This window comes from Carassius gibelio, chromosome A23, assembly GCF_023724105.1.
Source record: "Carassius gibelio isolate Cgi1373 ecotype wild population from Czech Republic chromosome A23, carGib1.2-hapl.c, whole genome shotgun sequence".
Lineage (NCBI taxonomy): Eukaryota > Metazoa > Chordata > Actinopteri > Cypriniformes > Cyprinidae > Carassius > Carassius gibelio.
In genome coordinates this window covers 8,042,863-8,061,426 of record NC_068393.1, presented here as the reverse complement: position 1 = coordinate 8,061,426, position 18,564 = coordinate 8,042,863, and the positions used below count along the sequence as shown (strand labels likewise).

General features: G+C 36.2%; 1 protein-coding gene across 5 annotated transcripts in view; it reads right to left on the bottom strand.

The window, feature by feature from the left end:
- Positions 1-355: 355 nt before the first annotated feature.
- Positions 356-18,564, bottom strand: part of LOC127944566 (uridine-cytidine kinase-like 1) — a 31,201-nt gene continuing 12,992 nt past the window's right edge. For 3 of the 5 annotated variants that reach the window (XM_052540591.1, XM_052540595.1, XM_052540593.1), the window contains 12 exons: positions 16,438-16,608; positions 15,432-15,503; positions 15,160-15,349; positions 14,930-14,991; positions 11,048-11,067; positions 9,395-9,493; positions 5,425-5,518; positions 5,005-5,067; positions 4,701-4,823; positions 3,688-3,795; positions 2,968-3,124; positions 356-1,731 (listed from right to left, as the gene is read on the bottom strand). In XM_052540591.1, coding sequence (XP_052396551.1) covers positions 1,652-1,731; positions 2,968-3,124; positions 3,688-3,795; positions 4,701-4,823; positions 5,005-5,067; positions 5,425-5,518; positions 9,395-9,493; positions 11,048-11,067; positions 14,930-14,991; positions 15,160-15,349; positions 15,432-15,503; positions 16,438-16,608 — 1,239 coding nt within the window. In that variant the 3' untranslated portion in view covers positions 356-1,651. Of the gene's footprint in view, positions 1,732-2,967; positions 3,125-3,687; positions 3,796-4,700; positions 4,824-5,004; positions 5,068-5,424; positions 5,519-9,394; positions 9,494-11,047; positions 11,068-13,768; positions 13,786-14,929; positions 14,992-15,159; positions 15,350-15,431; positions 15,504-16,437; positions 16,609-18,564 lie in introns of all 5 variants that reach the window. The other 2 variants (XM_052540592.1, XM_052540594.1) reach the window with 1 other exon arrangement.

Below are 18,564 nucleotides of genomic sequence, written 5' to 3'. Positions count from 1 at the left end.
TCTTACTCACTCCAGACTTTTAAACAAGGGTGTGTGTGTGTAATATAATTAGTTTACAATATTTTAAAAGGAATATTAAATATTTTATCTGAGCCTCCTGTGTGAACGAAGAACGATTATTTGATTGATTTTAATCTCACTTTGATCATTTTTTCATTGCTGAACAAAAGTACTAATTAAAAAAAAAAAACACTATCCCCAAACTTTTAAACAGTACTGTATGTATGTGTACATTTATATTTACACACAACGCTAACAGTGATCATTACATAAAGCTCATCCCATTTATTACACTGCCCATTCAGTTCAATTCAGTTCAATCAGATAGATCAATAAACGAGCATCAAACACTGACTTGAGTTGAAATGAATTTATTATGCGAGGTGAGACAGACTGTGGGTATGAAAGACTGTCATCTAGAACAACAGCCAATTACACAGTGTAGCAATCATTACACAAAAAATGTCAGACTGACCAATCAGAATGAAGTATTCCAGAATGTGTGCAATGACAAGGCAATAAAATAAACAGCTCGGCCCAAATCACAGACTTTTATTCCTGTTGTGGAGCAAAAGTCACAGCAGGTACATTCACTAGGCCTTGCCTTTATCAACGCAGATCTCAGTGCTCTCACATTAATACAATATTGTTTTTTTTTTTATTCTTTCTTTTTTGTTTGTTTAACTATAAATATACATTTAAAGTCAGTAGAAATCAAATAAATGACACACATACCACTATACTTCTATGATGAACTCATTTCTTTAGGCTAGGTACTTTTCTCAGTGGGGGAAAATGATAAAACAAAGATATCTCAATGCGTCATCCATAATAAGAGCAAGCATAACGCTCATTTGGCTGAATTTCAGGTCAAACACCAACACTTCCTGTGGGCTAGTTTTGTTCTTGTAATGATCTTGATGTGACAGCAAACATCAAGCAGATGTCAGCCATATATGGTGAAGGCAGCTATAGACTCGCTGGACAGATGGAAGACATTGCACTTATGTGTGTCAAAAAAAAAAAAACTGAACAAAACATGTGATCAAACTCATCGCAGAACACAAGCTTTTCACAAAGATCAAAAACAAAACTTGAAATGTCCTTTGATTAGAGATGATCTACAACAGAGAGCATTTTTACATTTAACATGCTGTCAGCTGTGGATTTGAGAAAAATGTTCCAATGTTTAGGCTTCTGTACAGAACGCAGTGCTCTGTTGTGAAAGTGTAATTGTTAAGAGCCTGTGGTTTGGTCAGCAGCCGTCTGCAGGTAAAGCGAGAAAGCAACGCCCACACATATTTTCCGAAGAAGTGGTCCTTCAAAGAAATTCACTTTCTTAGTGCAGCAAGGCGGCACTTTGAGTGCTCGACTGCTGCATGAAACAGAGCACAATAATAAAAGTGACATGTACGCTGAACATACTGTGTTCACATGCCAGAAATACTACTACAGCAGATTACAAAAGTGGCAGAAAACGCGTAAGGCAATGAATCAACTGCATGTGATTTAGATGATTAATTAAATAGCTCACAGAAAAATAAAATATAAATAAAAACCTTCACAGAAAATTCTTCAGCTTGGGAGTGTCAAAAAGTATAAAAATCTCTCAGAATGTAGAAATATGGGGCGTGATTATCGTGAGACGCGGTCAGCAGCTGGGCTCGTCCATGTCATCATCACTCCAGTCGGGGGGTGCATCCGTGCCAAAATAACGATCCCCAAAATTTCCTGAAAAAAAAATAATAATAAAAAAAAAAAAATAATAATAATAATCTAAATTTTCAATGAATAGATGTTTAGGTATTTCTAAAATTTTTTTGCTTATGATAATTCTTATGAACATTAAAAGTTTGCTGAAAAAGTGCTCAACTACTGTAATGTGTCTGGATGTTTTAGAGTTGTGATTTTCATTATTCTAACCAGATTCTCATTTATTTTAATTTTTTTTTGCATTCAAATTGAATTCAAATCTACTGATCTTACTCACTCCAGACTTTTAAACAAGGGTGTGTGTGTGTAATATAATTAGTTTACAATATTTTAAAAGGAATATTAAATATTTTATCTGAGCCTCCTGTGTGAGTTGTTCAAGTTTGCCACACTGCATTGGTAATAACTCTGCTGTATGACTGATGTATCGATTTTATTTCCTTTTTATTAAAAATAATTTACAAACTGGAAAAAATAAATTCAAATTTAAATGCCATATCAGCATCTGATGCTGTTTTCATAGCAAAAACAGAGTTACAAAATACATGAAGTACAGAAATAACATAAAAAGAAAGATACAATATTTTAAGATGTTGTACATTTACATAATTTTTTTTTTTACACCCTGGTTAACCAGATTGTAAAATATCTGTTAATCCGTTTCTCAAATACATGTAAGTAACTAAATCATTTTAAACACATTTGCAGTATTAGTTGATGATAGTTTAGGCTGCAATGCTGAGAATCAAAGTCTGCTGGGTTTAAAACACGTAAACTAACTCAGCTCCCCTCAAGAGTAATCTTCCATAGTATGTTTAGTATTAGTGTATTTAAATGCCGAAACCATGTGTATGAAAATACTGAACAGTTGTGATAGACGACAGGCGCTGAGCGAGTCTCTCTCTGGTTCAGTGTCACTCAAAGCGGGAAAGCAGATTTGAATTTGAGTTGATCATGTGACACACTGAACACTGGCGGGACCATCCAGGTCAAAGGGGTTAATATACAACAATACATGAATTTATAACCATGAAAACAAATGTCACAATGCTAAAAACCTTAACAGGTCCTTTACTTTCCTTTAAGCAATGTATACATTTTTCACATTAGCATTTAGCTTCTTGTGATTTGGGGTGAAATATGACCCAGACTTGCTCTTGATGGTTTTGTGAGAATGGCCCCTTTGTGTATAACTATTACGATAAAAGGCTGCAGTCAAGCGGTCGATGAAGTAAAGCTGGGGTTCAGTCTCACCTATGCCAGGGATGATGTGGAACAGGTCGTTGACCTTCTTGTCGACGGCGGTGGTGATGATTTTGACCTGAGGGAAGGCGTAGGCCACAGAATGGACACCCATCTCAGCCATCAGCAGCGACACCAGCAGAATCTTATCCTCCTGAGCGTCATGATCCTACACACACACACACACACACACCTCATGAAGAGAACAGTCCCGTTCCTCCACTCGCTGTCTGTACTTCTTTGTGCTTCTCCAATTTCCAATCTCAAGCAAAAAGCCAATAAACAAAAAGTTACTGTACTTGTTCATCAAGAAGGCAACAGTGTGCCATTTACTTCCAAAAAAAAAAATTTCACCACATTATTAAACATAATACATCATTTCAGATGTGGAGTGTTTTTTTAGATCATGCATGTTCATCATTCGTAGATATTTATTTTGTTATTTCCAGCAGTGCAAAAAAATGGCCTTAGAAACGGATAAATACGGCTCAGCCTCAGCACAACTGCAGAATTAATCTGTGAGAATGTGTAAAGTTATGTCATGCTGCATGGCCACTGTCAGCTAGTGAGGTTTCTCTGATACGCCTACACGGACAGACAAACAAACCGGGCCGCTCTACATGTGGTGCCTGAGTAGGCGTGTGTGCCTGTGCCGCTGCACACTATCAGTTCCATTAGACGGCAAAGGTGTTGCAGTTGTGTGCACGAGAAAAGGTTCGAATGCAGACTTACAAGCAAAACTCTGATGGCCATCATGGCAGCCGCTCCGGTGGACACGGTGCAGTCCATCAGAATCACATGATCCTCGCTGATGTCTTTGGGCAGACGCAAATAGTGCAGCTGGACGGGAACATAAAAGACAGCTTCAATGTGCAGCAACAAAGTGTCTAAATTAATTAATCCATCAAATTACAATAAAAATTAGCAAGTGAGTTTATGCCATTATTTAAATATTCAATGCAATTTCTTTAAAAAATGTAATAATTGAATGTGCAAAATGGCTGAAGGCAGAACACCTGCTTTAGTATTTGTCACGGAGATAAGAGAGATACTCAAACACACACACACACACACACACACACACACACACACACACACATTGTGACAAGCTGCATCATGTTGAGAAGTACAGTGCACATATTCCACTGCGTGTCAACCACACAAATCTGATTTTGTTTGTTTTTTCCTAGAATAGAAACTGAACATTAACTATTAATAAATTAAGATTGATCATAATGTGAATTAATTGACTGACAATTAAAAAATACACTAAAATAAAAAAAGACAAAATATTTTTTTAAATAATAATAATTAATTAAAAACTGCACTAATGACACAAAATACCGTAAGACTGAAATGTCTCGCTCAGAAAACATTTTGTATAGATAATGGGATGTTAACAAAAATAAAACCATTTAAATAAATAAACAAAAAGGCAACCCTTTAGTTTGGAGACCAACTCTGACTATTAACTTTTACTTTTGCCTCAAAATCCTAATTTGCTGCTTATTAATAGTTAGTAGGGTAGTTGTTAAGTTTAGGTATGGGGTGGATTAAGAGATCTAAATATGTTTATACAGAATAAGCCACTAATAAACAGCCAATATGTAAATAATAGGCATGCTAATAAGCAACTTGTTTATAGTGAGAATTAGTCCATAAACTAAAGTGTTACAAATAAATGTTATCTGATTATCTGCTGTGTGTAAATTTTAGGGGGTAGTAAAAGCGGAAAGGGGCGTTACCTCCGGCTCTCCTGTGTCCTGATTGGTCTGGATGAGGATTTTGCCGATGCGGACGTCTTTGCACACGGCCCTAAGCGCGGGCTCCATGGTCTCTCCCGCCCTGAGAATCGACACACCCGTAATCTGTTTAAAACGAAGAAGAGGGAGGATCTTCAGATTTCCTTTTTAGGGCCTAAACTTCTCTACAGAACTGGGAACAAAGACATTTCTACAGTATATGACGGAGAAAACCCTGAAACAAGCAGACTGATCAGGCTGAACTACCAAGAATGTCAGAAAAAATAGTGGCACGTTAAATTCTTACCCTCTTCCCATGAAAGGTTCGGCCTTCGTAATCTTCTCCCTGTGGGGTCTGAACAATGTGAACCTGCAGCAGATAACAGACAATTGTAACATCAAGTTGTTTTTGTCCAAGCATATATGTAGCTAACCTGATCTTCCTCTCTGATTAAAAGCCACAGTAAAATGTCAGCAGCAACATCATGAAGCTCACTGCACTTCTCCTGTGAGCATTTTAAGTGTAAAGGTCGCTGTGTTGCTGCTGTGTGTTGCTAAGCCGATTTCTATCACATTGATCTTGTTAGTCTGAGTTTCCACTGCGGTGGACAAGTGAGACAAGTTTCCATGTTCAAGACGAGACCTCCATACCCACACGCTCAAATCTATTTGTGTGCTGTTATTAGGTCGATCTAAAGATTTCCCAGCAATCCCTCCATTTTCTCACCTGTGATGGAAGAAAGGACCGCGCTCTCTCGATGAGGAGCCGCATTAACCTCTTGGAGTAGAAGATGAACTCGTCTCGACTGGTCTCTTTATTTCTGCAACACGAGCATGAATGACAAAACACAGTCCTGTGTTTATTTGTGTTCAAAACATTCAAATTAACATGGAAGACTTTTTTTTATTACCGTGTAAAATAAGATTTTATAAAATATACATACTTTTACTGGTAAACCTAACATTCATCAGAAATTTCAGACTATAAAACAAATGGACCAACTTCATTTTCCTAACAGCCATTTAGGCAGGAAATATAGTAGTGATTGCCCTTTTTTAGTATGCAATAGCCGTTTGCGTTATAGCCTGGCATAACCGCGCACAGCCTGTGACATGGACGAAAGCAAAGAAAAAAAAAAAACTTTCAAAATGAGTACATTTCAGCCACTGTTTTCTGCTTCTTGACATTGGTAGTTGGTCACAGGTAGCATGAGGAGGAGGGACTATTTCCACCCAATAATGGGTCACTTATTTGTTCTGAGAGGGTGGGAGAAAGCTAAATTTCAAATAAATAAACCAAAAATTAAAATCTATATTTTTTTAAATATACACAAACAAGCAAAACCAAAACAAAAAATAACTAACATAAAAAAAAAAAATAAAAAAAAATTCAAAAGCAAAAAACGAACAAATTAAAAACAAAAACAAAACTAAGATTAAAGCTGCAGTCCGTCAGTTTTTCCTCTTTGTCGCCATCTGTTTGAAAACCTGCAATTGCAGCTGTTTGCAGAATTATCTTCCTTGTGTGGGTTGTGCTCCGGTGTGGCTCCAGTGTGGATGAATCTAATGTTTTGAGGAGTATGGTATGGTGGAGTATCCACCAGTGTGAATATTTACTGTACTGTGCTATCACAGATTCTAACCTACGTCTTAGAATATATGACCCAAATATGTATTTTTACTGTATACAGTTGCTTCTCAAAAAATCTGAATGTCGAGGAAAATTTAATTTCAGTAATTCAACTCAAATTGTGAAACTCATGTATTAAATAATTTCAATGAACACAGCCTGAAGGAGTCTAAGTCTTTGGTTCTTTTAATTGTGATGACTTTGGCTCACTTTTAACAAAAACCAACCAATTCACTATCTCAACAAATTAGAATATGATGACAATCAGCTAATCAACTCAAAACACCTGCAAATGTATCCTGAGCCTTCAAAATGGTCTCTGACAATCATTGACACACTTCACAAGGAGTGTAAGTCACAAAAATTAATTGCCAATAAGCTGGCTGTTCACAGAGTGCTGTATCCGAGCATGTTAAAAGAAAGTTGAGTGGAACAAACAAAGTGTGGAACAAAAAGTTGCACAACCAACCAAGAGAACCACAGCCTTGTGAGGATTGTCAAGCAAATTGGATTCAAGAACTTGAGTGAACTTCACAAGGAATGCACTGAGGCTGGCATCAAGGCATCAAGGGCCACCACACACAGACGTGTCAAGGAATTTGGCTACAGTTATTATATTCCTCTTGCTAAGGCACTCCTGAACCACAGACAACATCAGAGGCATCTTACCTGGGCTAAGGAGAAGAAGAACTGGATTGTTGCCCAGTGGTCCAAAGTCTTCTTTTCAGATGAGAGCAAGTTTTGTATTTCATTTGGAAACCAAGCTCCTAGAGTCTGGAGGAAGGCTGGAGAAGCTCATATCCTAAGTTGCTTGAAGTCCAGTGTTGAGTTTCCACAGTCTGTGATGATTTGGGGTGCAATGTCATCTACTGGTGTTGGTCCATTGTGTTTCTTGAAAACCAAAGTCACTGCACCCATTTACCAAGAAATCTTGGAGCACTTCATGCTTCCTTCTGCTGACCAGCTTTTTGAAGATGCTGATTTCATTTTCCAGCAGGATTTGGCACCTGCCCACACTGCCAAAAGCACCAAAAGTTGGTTAAATGTCCATGCTGTTGGTGTGCGTGACTGGCCAGCAAACTCACCACACCTGAACCCCAGAGAGAATCTATGGGTGTATTGAGGGGTGTATTGGGAGTATTGAGTGCATGTACAGTAAATGAACATACTTTCCAGATTGACTATATGTTTTTTTTTTGTTTAATTGGTTTTATGAAGTTTTATTTTTTTTGTGAAGTGTGTCAATGATTGTCAGAGACCATTTTGAAGGCTCAGGAAACCTTTGCAGGTGTTTTGAGTTGATTAGCTGATTGGCATGTCATTTTATTCTAATTTGTTGAGATCGTGAATTGGTGGGTTTTTGTTAAAAGTGAGCCAAAATCATCACAATCAAAAGTACCAAAGATTTAAACTACTTCAGTCTGTGTGCATTTAATTTATTTAATACATGAGTTTCACAATTTGAGTTGAATTACTGAAATAAATGAACTTTTCTTCAACATTCTGATTTATTGAGAAGCAACTGTTTTGTAATCTGAACAAGTAACACGTTTGTTCTGACTTTGGCTTTGAAAAGAAAAGACCTGTAAGCAATTTCTAAGTTTCGGTTAATACAAACGGTTCTGGTGCGACATCTGACCAAGCGGCATGAGCAGCCTGGCATTTCCCATAAAGGAGGTCACAAACCAAATAACATCAACGCCCCCCAGCCTCTTTAATTACTCAACACATTGTTTCCAATGATGTGCACTCCACAGACACATCTCATCTTAACTGACGAACACAACGTTTCCCATGACTGTACACGCACTCGCGCCTTTGATAAACTGTACATGTACCGACAACACACAGCACCAACCATGACTAAATTACATTATATCTGTCCCATACAGTAATTGGACCACTAAATAAACAGATTACTATTGTTAAGTATGAGGGTTAGATTATTTGGTGTACAGGTGGAAACATGTGGAAACCACTCACACCATCTCCTGACTGCATTATTATTTGTAAAATAGGGGCTTTATGGAGTGTGTATACATGGTTATAAGTATAACACTTTATATTTCATTAATTTAGGGAAATTAACAAGTGTCTTAAACCTCAAGGGACTATTTGGCCAACCAGCTTATTCCTGCTTGAAAAGCAAAACATTACTGATTGTGTAAAAAAATTATCTGCTCATTGATGGACTAGCATTACTCAACATTACTTACCACCTTCCAGCAACACTACATTCAGTGAAGGTAAAATAGTAAAAAACATAATAATAGTTCATTTAAATGGAACCGGAATCCGAACCTGAATATATGTATACTGTACTATGTTGAATTTTGACATTGTCATCCTTTAAATTACACTGAACTTACTGCCAAGTTCTCTGAAACGCCTTTGGAGACAGCTTATGGTAGAGAAATGAACATTCAAATTCACGGGCAACAGCTCTTGTGGATATTCCTGCAGTCAGGATGCAAATTGCACACCCCCTCAAAACTTGCAACATCTGTGGCATTGTGCTGTGTGATAAAACTGCATGTTTTAGAGTGACCTTTTATTGTGACCAGCCTAAGGCACACCTGTGCAATAATCATGCTGTCTAATCAGAATCTGGATATGCCACACCTGTGAGGTGGATGGGTTCTCTCGGCAAAGGAGAAGTGCTCACTAACACAGATTTACTCCAGTTGCACATCATAGGATATGATGTCACAGTCTGCTGCTGTTTGCATTCACAAAACTGAATTTTCTCTTTATATATCATGTAAAAAAAAAAAAAAAAAAAAAGGTATATTGTTAGACTTTTGTCCACTTTTGCACAATACATATTTTAGTACTCTATTGGGCTGGGTGTTAAATATAAATTATGGGTTTTGAAGCGAGACCAGTAGAGAAGTAGCCCTAGCCTACAGATGACATTAAATACAAATATTTAACTAAAAGCATTAAAAGCATCACTTCCATGTTATTTGACAGCTGAACATTCATACGGGATGCTGTACGGTTAGTCTGGATACTTTAAGTACTGGCGTACACTGCTGTGGCATAGGTGTGTGTGTGTGTGTCTGACCTGATGATGGTGTGCATGCCGCGGACCTGCGGTGTACTCTCCAGAACACTGAGGGTCTGTGGAAGGGGCTGGGCCTGATGGGCAGACGCCAGCGCCGCCCTGTTAGCATCATCACCGGGCGAGAGACAGAAACAGACAGGAAGTCGTCAACGCAGTGGATTAAAACGGTACGTTCATTCCAACACTACATATGCGGACAGAGACACATGCTCACACAATGACTACTAGTGTCATCCAAACACTATCATTCAAATGTTAGAGCCGTGTGCAAAGCGAGGATTTAGAAGCATAGAGAAATGATTTATATGACCAAAGGATAATCCCCAAATGATAAACTGACCCATTTATGAATTAGTTATATATATATATATATATATATATATATATATATATATATATATATATATATATATATATATATATATATATATATATATATATATATCTATGGTGGCCTCAAAATGTAGACACTTTTTGCCATCGTATTTGTTTTACATTTTACGTTACTTGTGAAATGTTTTGTACATAAATGTGACCCTGGACCACAAAACCAGTCAAAAGTGTACATTTTTCGAAATAAATGAGCTTTCCATTGATGTATGGTTTATTAGGATCGGACAATATTTGGTCGAGATTCAACTATTTGAAAATCTGGGATCTGATGGTGCAAAAATATCCAAATATTGAGAAAATCGCCTTTAAAGTTGCCCAAATGAAGTCCTTAGCAATGCGAATTACTAATCAAAAGTTAACTTTTTATATATTTACGGTAGGAAATTTACAAAGAATCTTAAAATGGAACATACTCTTTACTTAATATCCTAATGATTTTTGGCATAAAAGAAAAATCTATAATTTCTAAAATCCTATAATCCCAATGTATTGTTGGCTATTGCTACAAATATACCCATGCGATTTAAGACTGATTTTGGGGTCCAGGGTCACAAATTGTCCTGGTGCTGTTGATTTTGGTTCGATACACTGCTATTCAAAAGTTTGGGGTCAGTAGTTATTATTTTTTTTATGTAAAAAAATAAAAAATTATACATTGATTCAGCAAGCATGCATTAAATTGATCAATTGACAGAAAATACCTTTGAATCATTTGAATAAATATCTCAGTTTTAAATAAATACTGTTCTTTTTAACTTTATATTCATCAGAGAATCCTGAAACAATATTGAATCCTGAAACAACATTGCCATTTTTACTGTATTTTGATTAAACAAATGCAGTCTTGCTGAGCATAAGAGACTTCTTTCAACAACATAAAAAAATAAATAAATAAATAAATAAAGCCCAAACATTGCACTAAGTGTTAAAATATTTTTGAAGCCACTGTTCACTCCATCTTACAAACTACTGGTTAATCACAGCTTTATGAGCTCTGAGTAGGTCAGGCTTTTTTGGGGGAGTATCCCATGATTCAATTTCACAAGAAGTCTGGTCAAAGACTGCATCCTGTCAACAAACAAAACAATGCCTTCAATGTAAACTCTGACAAACTCATCAGATTACTGCTTCATTAAAACCTAGAAATGACAATATGCAGTCTTTGGAAAGCACACCAAGATCCCTGCTGTTCTACTTCTGGCTTGTAATACAACAGCAGAAACAGAAAAACAAAATTAAATCATAAGCAAATCTCCTCACATATCCCAGCGGAGCTTTCTCTGTGGGTGAAGTGACAAACAACAGAAAAACAGACGACGACAACAGAAAGAGAGGGAAAAGAAGAGAGACGTCACACACTATCAGGTGAAGGAGGACGAGGTGGTCACAAGAGTGTGACCGCTGTGAACGGCAAATCATCCAGCACTGATTAGGACTCATTTTAAAGGTGCAGTTCACCCCAAAATGTAGTCATCACGGAATACAAAAGGAGCAAAGTAACCCAGCTGCTTAAATAAAATACAAATAAAAAAACCTAGAAATGTTGCGTGATACAAGCCTTCTGAAGCCTTACGGTATGTGGGGAAATTTCAGTCTTTCATGCATGTTCAAATATGGCGAGTCGTGTTAGTTTAGATGCCAATGATGATTAGTAATGGAACAAATGAAGTCTGATGTCACTGACCTTGTCTTAAAGGGACAGTGCACCCACAAACTTTGGTCATAATTTACTCACCCTCATGCATGTTAATTGAGTTTCCATTGAATATATCTGATATGTCTGTGCAATGATCAATGTTTACAAGAGAATAAAAGCCTAACTTAAATGTGTTCATCATATGAACATATTAAACCGTTTGATTTAAATGAAATGCTTTTAATGTTTATATGAATTTTTTTTAATTATCAAAATTTTGGTGGAACAGACTTTTAATTAAGGGACGGATATCTCTTAATTTTCATTAAAAAAAACCTACATTTGTGTTTGAAAGACTAGCCATAGTACAGAAAAAGAAAAGTGAAGGGACTCTCAGTCAAACTCTCAGTTTCAATCACAATTCATGTATCATATTGCCATGCATCACTACACATATCATCTCTTGTGAAGTAGTTATGTGATACCAAGACCTACAAAATCAGTCATACGAGTTAAAAATTGCATGAAAGTGAATAAATGACTAATTCATATTTTTGTTTAAGTGTACTATTCCTTTAAGCTGTGACACTAGCATGCAAATGCATCTTTGGTTGTTGGGTTTCTTGAGAAAATGTCCTGTTGTAGCTGTCATCCTCTCATTCACACTCACTTACACAAAGGTCTGCTACATCCTGTGTCGGGGGCTGTACTTCCTCATGTTTCTCTCTCTCTCTCTCTCTCTTCCTCTCCTTTCTCTCTCTCTCTCTCTCTCTCTCTCTCTCTCTCTCTCTCACACACACACTCATGAGCTGTCGTTTCTAGCCCATCGGAAAAATGAAACTCTTTGTAGTAGACATAGGAAACTTGAGTGCGTGCAAGACGCCGTGTTCAACAATAGCTACAGAGACAACCATGAGAGAGAGAAAACAAGAGGGGAAAGATAGAGAGAGCAAGAGAAAGTAAGAGAAAGAGAGGTCAAGGGGAGGAAGAGTGGAGTATTTTTAGACGCAGCATGCAGGGAGGGTTTCTGAAGGATGGAAAAACAGAAGGTATCTGCCTCCCTCCTGACTACAGCACTGAGCATCTATCCTCCCGTATTAGATCAGGTCATGAGACGCCCATCCCATGATGCTCTACTGCTCAAACATCATAGCTGTCAATATATCCGTGTGGGTCTGCATGTAAGAAGAAAGCTTGGCTCTTTCATTGTTTTTTGACAATGCCAAATGTTTTCATGTTAATGAAAAATAAGAAGGATCTTGAAAAATGAGTCAAGAACACTTCTGGGTCACATTTTACCCCCAAATCAAATCAAATAAAAATATATTTAAAAAAATACAATTTAAAAATTACATTAACAATACAATCAAGTAATAAAAAAAAATTATAATAAAATAAAAATAAAAATCAACTAAATTAAATAAAAAAATATTAATATTGTTACTGTTAACTAAAACTAAAGCTGAAACTCATTTTTAGTAATTAAAATAAAGCCGCAATAAATAATAAATATTGCATGAAAAAAAAAACTTAATAAAAAAAACTGAAATAAATTTAAGCACTAAAACAAATAAAAAACAAATAATATCTAAAATAAATAATACATTAAATGAAATCATTTATAATTTATATATGATTTATACATTAAATATTTGTATTTGAGATTGAATATTATCCATTTTAAATTAATATTTAAATATTTTAAATTATTATTATTAAATATTGAATATAAACCGATGTACAAAAAGCACTTAAACTACATTTGAAACTGAAATAAAAGTTAATATATACAGAACTACTTTTAAAACAATAATAAACTGACAAATGGGCCTAAAGAAATTGCTAAGACTGAAACTAGAATTACAAAGAAAATTTAAAATATAAAAATAGAAGCTAATTCAATATATATATATATATAAAAAAAAATACAATATTAGTCTATAAATAATACAGAAATAACACTGGATTAAATTAAAATCAGCTAAAAACAGAATGATGTTGGGGTGAAATATGTCAGATGTGTCTTCATGACATTCAAATGTAAAGAACTGAACCAGACCGATGCTGAACGCTTATAAGGAGCCGTCAACATAAAGAGACGCTGCCCTCGTTTGTTCAGGACAGGAAGTGCAGCAGGGCTCAGGAGGAGGAAGATTCCTTCAGAGGATGGTAGAAGTTACCCCATGGACTGATCTGATGCCAGTCTTCTCTCTCCTGCAGTTGAGACTGCTGTGAATATCATTCTCAGTTCTGAGCCCAGATCAGTGCTGAGGGGACACTTCTGTGAAGCGCGGCTGTGCAGCCAGTGACAGGAAGTGAGGAGATGATGAGCAGTGCTACTCTACCTGACGCTGAGTTCACGCTGTGCCACCGCGAGGGGAGGAAGAGAAGATGAGAAAACAATCCAGTGCGGTGAGGAAGCACGGCCAAACAAAACCAGTCACCAGTATTACAGAAAATGAACAGGCCCACACTGAATCTGCTTCAAAGGGACTCTTCTGAGCTGATTTTAGGAGGAAATCTCTGATGTCAGGGAGCTGAGAGTATTACATTTGTACTAATAACTGGAAATATCATCGGATCCAAATATTCAAAACACACACAAAGGCCAGGAACTTAAAGATCTTTGAAGGACGGGTGTTTGGATTTTGATGAAATATGTGAGCGCAGATTCCCTGTGGGCCTGGAAATGAGTATTATCATTTGCTTTTCAATATTACGGTCAGTGATACAAACCACCACATGACAAATATTAGTCCACTGCAAAGCATTCCCAATCCAGAACCATAAGCATTATTAAAACTACTTCTCATGAGCTGCACACTGATTACTGCTCGAATAAACCACAGGAAAACAACAATCGAGATGAATGTAAGATTCATAATCAGCAGAACTGTGAAAGAATGTGATCTTATTAAAAGGATGATTTTCCCTTGAAATTGATTGCAATATTGCCAACTTGACTTAAATTAATATATTTTAATATAATATTATTATAAACACATTAAAATCTAAATTAATTAAAATCATAAATAATTTTTCTTTATTTCCTCAATTTGTTAATTTACCTATGTAGACACTTCAAAAAAAATAAAAATAAAATAATAATAATTAATTAATTACATATATATATATATATATAAAACTGTTAATTATTTGTAATTTGTACATTTTATACCAATTTGTTTACAAATGTCGATACTTTTTTTGTTTTATAAATTTCATAATAATGGCATTTACAATTAATTATCATAGTCAATTATATATATGTTATAGTTAAAATGATATTAAATAGGCATCCTAGAATATTGTGTTGCCAGTGTGGAGCTTGATTTAGTAAAAGTTGAGAAGCACTGCTTTACAGTGAGTTTGTAAGTAAAATATTTGACCCAGAAGGGGGCGATGTAACACACATGAAGTTCTTCATGACCAGAGCCACCATGATGAAGTGATGCATTAGAAAGGGAAGCTCATATAAATGTTCTCAGCATGTCTGTGGATCTTACCTCCTCCAGCTGACTGTGTACATGCTGCACTATAAGATCAATGGCCACCATGTTACCGCCACCTACAGGAAATGAAGAACAGGAATTCAAGCTAAGCATTCCTAAATCCTACTAGCACTACTGCTACAGTATGCAATACGTGCACTGTGAAACCGCACAAAAGTGCAGTAGAGATCAGGAGACGGTCTCCTATAATGCAATGTGCTTGACATGTGTCAGAGCGAACTGACCCCGAGGCACCACGATATCTGCCAGTCTCATGGTGGGCTCGATGTACTGCTCAAAGGCTGGCTTCACAAACTTGTTGTACTGTTTGATCACTCCCTCGATGTCCCGGCCGCGCTCGGTGATGTCCCTCCTGAGCCTCCGTACCAGCCGGATGTCAGAATCGGTGTCCACGAAGATCTTCATGTCCAGCAGCTGAAACACAGACACAGACGGCGCTCCAGATCAGCTCCAGCTGGAGAAATGACCACATCATGACAGATCTGATCAGCTTTACCTTCAGCAGCTCTTTATCTGCAAAGGACATGATGCCCTCAAATATGATGACGCTCGCCCCATACACAGTTTTCTGCAAGCAGATAAACATCCATTAAAAACGGCTCGAAAAATAGTTATTCTTTATAGAATTGTTTTGTGTGCTTGAAATTTTTTTAGCAGAGAAAGCAAACTTTATTTCAACACAGGCTATACATAAATATTGATGAAGGCTTGTGTGCTGACATGATAAGATTAAATCATGTAATATTATAGTTCATGGAAAAGCTAATGCAGTGTTTATTAGCTTATGAAAGCTAAGTTGGTTATTTTTATTTTTTTTGCTTTTATATAACAGGGCTTACTGAAGTTTTTTGACCTTTGACCTAAAATATTTACTTCAAGTACTCCTGATTTTAATAATTTAACAACATTTGCATGTTCATGGCTGTCTGGTTTTGGTTAATGGTCACATGACATGCAAGTAAACTGCAGGTAAGGCATGCCGTTTTTTAAAGCAAGCTTTTTTTTAGATTTCTTTTAGTTTTTAAAATGGTTTATTTTATTTTTATGTTTATGATTTAGTTATATTTAGGAATTATTTAAAATAATTTATTTTCAGTTAAATTTTTTTAAAATGTATTTTAATATTTATTTTAATTTAACAATTTAATGATTTTATTCCGTTTAACAATTATTTTACATTTTAAATTTTTGTGATTTATTTTTCTTTTTTTTATGTAATTATATTTAACATGTTTTATTTAATAAAAAAATATTTTTTTTATTTTTATGATTTAAATATTTATTTTGAATTATTTTAATTTTATATTTTGTGATTTAATTATACTTATATATATATATATTTTTTTTTTAATATATATATATATATATATATATATATATATATATATATATATATATATATATATATATATATATGATTTCTTTTTAGTTATTAGCTTTTTCATGAACCCATAGCCCAGTTTGGGAATCTCTCCGTGTGTGTGTGTGTTTCACTAACTCACCCATTCTTTCTGCCGTCCGTGTGTGTTGAAGTCGTACACCGGGATCTTCACGCTCTTGCCCTGCTTGAGTTTGCGGAGAGTGTGCACCAGCAGACTGAAATCAAAGGCGTCTGGATGGTCAAAGTTGTAATCATTATTAGCAGCGAGCAGCTGCTGTTCGGCCGTCAGAACCTGCAGGAAACACGTCACAGCAGACGCACCGAGGTTACACCGAGGACTTCAGATCAAATATCTGCCAGCGGTGTGGCCTGCCCGTCTGGGATCAAGGCTGGCAACAAAGGATGTAGGTTCAACACAGACAAGGGCTGACCTATGAACTCACTGTCCTTGAGCAACACACACAACACCAGTTTCCTCCACACAGTTGCCATTGCAAATCATGCATTTAGTAAACATCATCAGCCAGGAGGGTTTGTGCAATGCATTGGTGTTATCACTACAGTGTCTTCACCAAACGTGATGCAGAGGGGTGAACTATGATAAAAATCACTGTAACACACAACCTTGAGAGGTTTAATACCTCAATAAAAACAACAGCAAAAGCAATCTGATAAGAAATGGGGAAAATCAAAGTTAATTATTATTATTATTATTATTATTATTATTGCACATATATCATTATCTACCATGCAAAAGTTTGGTGTCAGACAGCAGGACTTTTCTTAGGTTTAAATTAATGCTTTAATTAATACTCATTAATATTCAAGTCTAAATTTACTGATCAAAAGTGACAAAAGATTTCTATTTCAAATAAATGCTGTTCTTTTGAACTTCCTATCATTTAAAGAATCTTGAGAAGAAAAAAAAACACTTTATGTAAGAAATATGAAGCAGCACAACGGTTTTCAATATAAATAACTACAAGAAATGTTAATCGAGTAGTAAATAGATATTAAGCAGCATATTGTAATGGTTTCTGAAGGATCTGAAGACTTGAGTCAAGACTTGACTTCTGGTGAAGTCGTGGCCTAATGGTTAGAGGGTTGGACTCCCAATCGAAGGGTTGTGGGTTCTAGTCTCGGGCCGGACGGAATTGTGGGTGGGGGTAGTGCATGTACAGCTCTCTCTCCACCTTCAATACCACGACTTAGCATAAATGGCTGCCCACTGCTCCGGGTGTGTGCTCACAGTGTGTGTGTGTGTGTGTGTGTGTTCACTGCTCTGCTCCCCGGGCGCTGCAACATAAATGGCTGCCCACTGCTCAGTGTGTGTGTGTGTGTGTGTTCACTGCTCTGTGTGTGTGCACTTCGGATGGGTTAAATGCAGAGCACAAATTCTGAGTATGGGTCATACTTGGCTGAATGTCACGTCACTTTCACTTTCAAATTTAGCTTTGCATCACAGGAATAAATTGCATTTCAAAATATATCCAAAAAGAAAGCAGTTATTTTTATTTTAATAATATTTGACACTATTACTTTTTTTACTGTTAGGGTTAGGGATATTTTATCAAATAAATGTAGTTTAAAAGCATAAGTTAAGCATAAAAGACAAAACACACAATTTTTTTTAAATCATTATAAATAAATTAATTAATAAACCATACAACCCCAAATTTTTGAGTGCTTGTGCGTTGTATTAGAGATCATTCAGATGTGCAGAATTATTGGACAAACAGAGACACAGACTGCTCTCACACCTTTTGTTTTTTAAACTTAAGCATTTTTAGAGGTGTATTAGTTTACACAATTAAAAAAACATTATACACACACACACACAAAGGAGAACATCTTATGACATAGAGGGATATGTTTTGGGTCTTTACAGTAGGTTGAAGGTTTTTGCCACTCTGTATGCAGACACAGTGCCAGTCCACTGAGCAGATGACGTGTGTGTGTGGTATTATTACCCCCTGTCCTCCTGCTGGGCACATGGCTTAGGTCAGCTGAACTAAATTTAGGAGGAACATTAACACACAGGTACATGTACACAAACACACACTGGCTGTGTGATTCTGCCATTTCCACCTCACACAAATGTAATGATTCCTCTTCAGCTATGCACCAACAGCTGGTGAACTGTTTAAACCAATGCCTAACTAGTCTAGAATATCTGCCTCAAGGATTTAATACTCGAAGTACACTAATGGCTCCTGTTCACACACACTCTCTCTCTCTCATACATGAA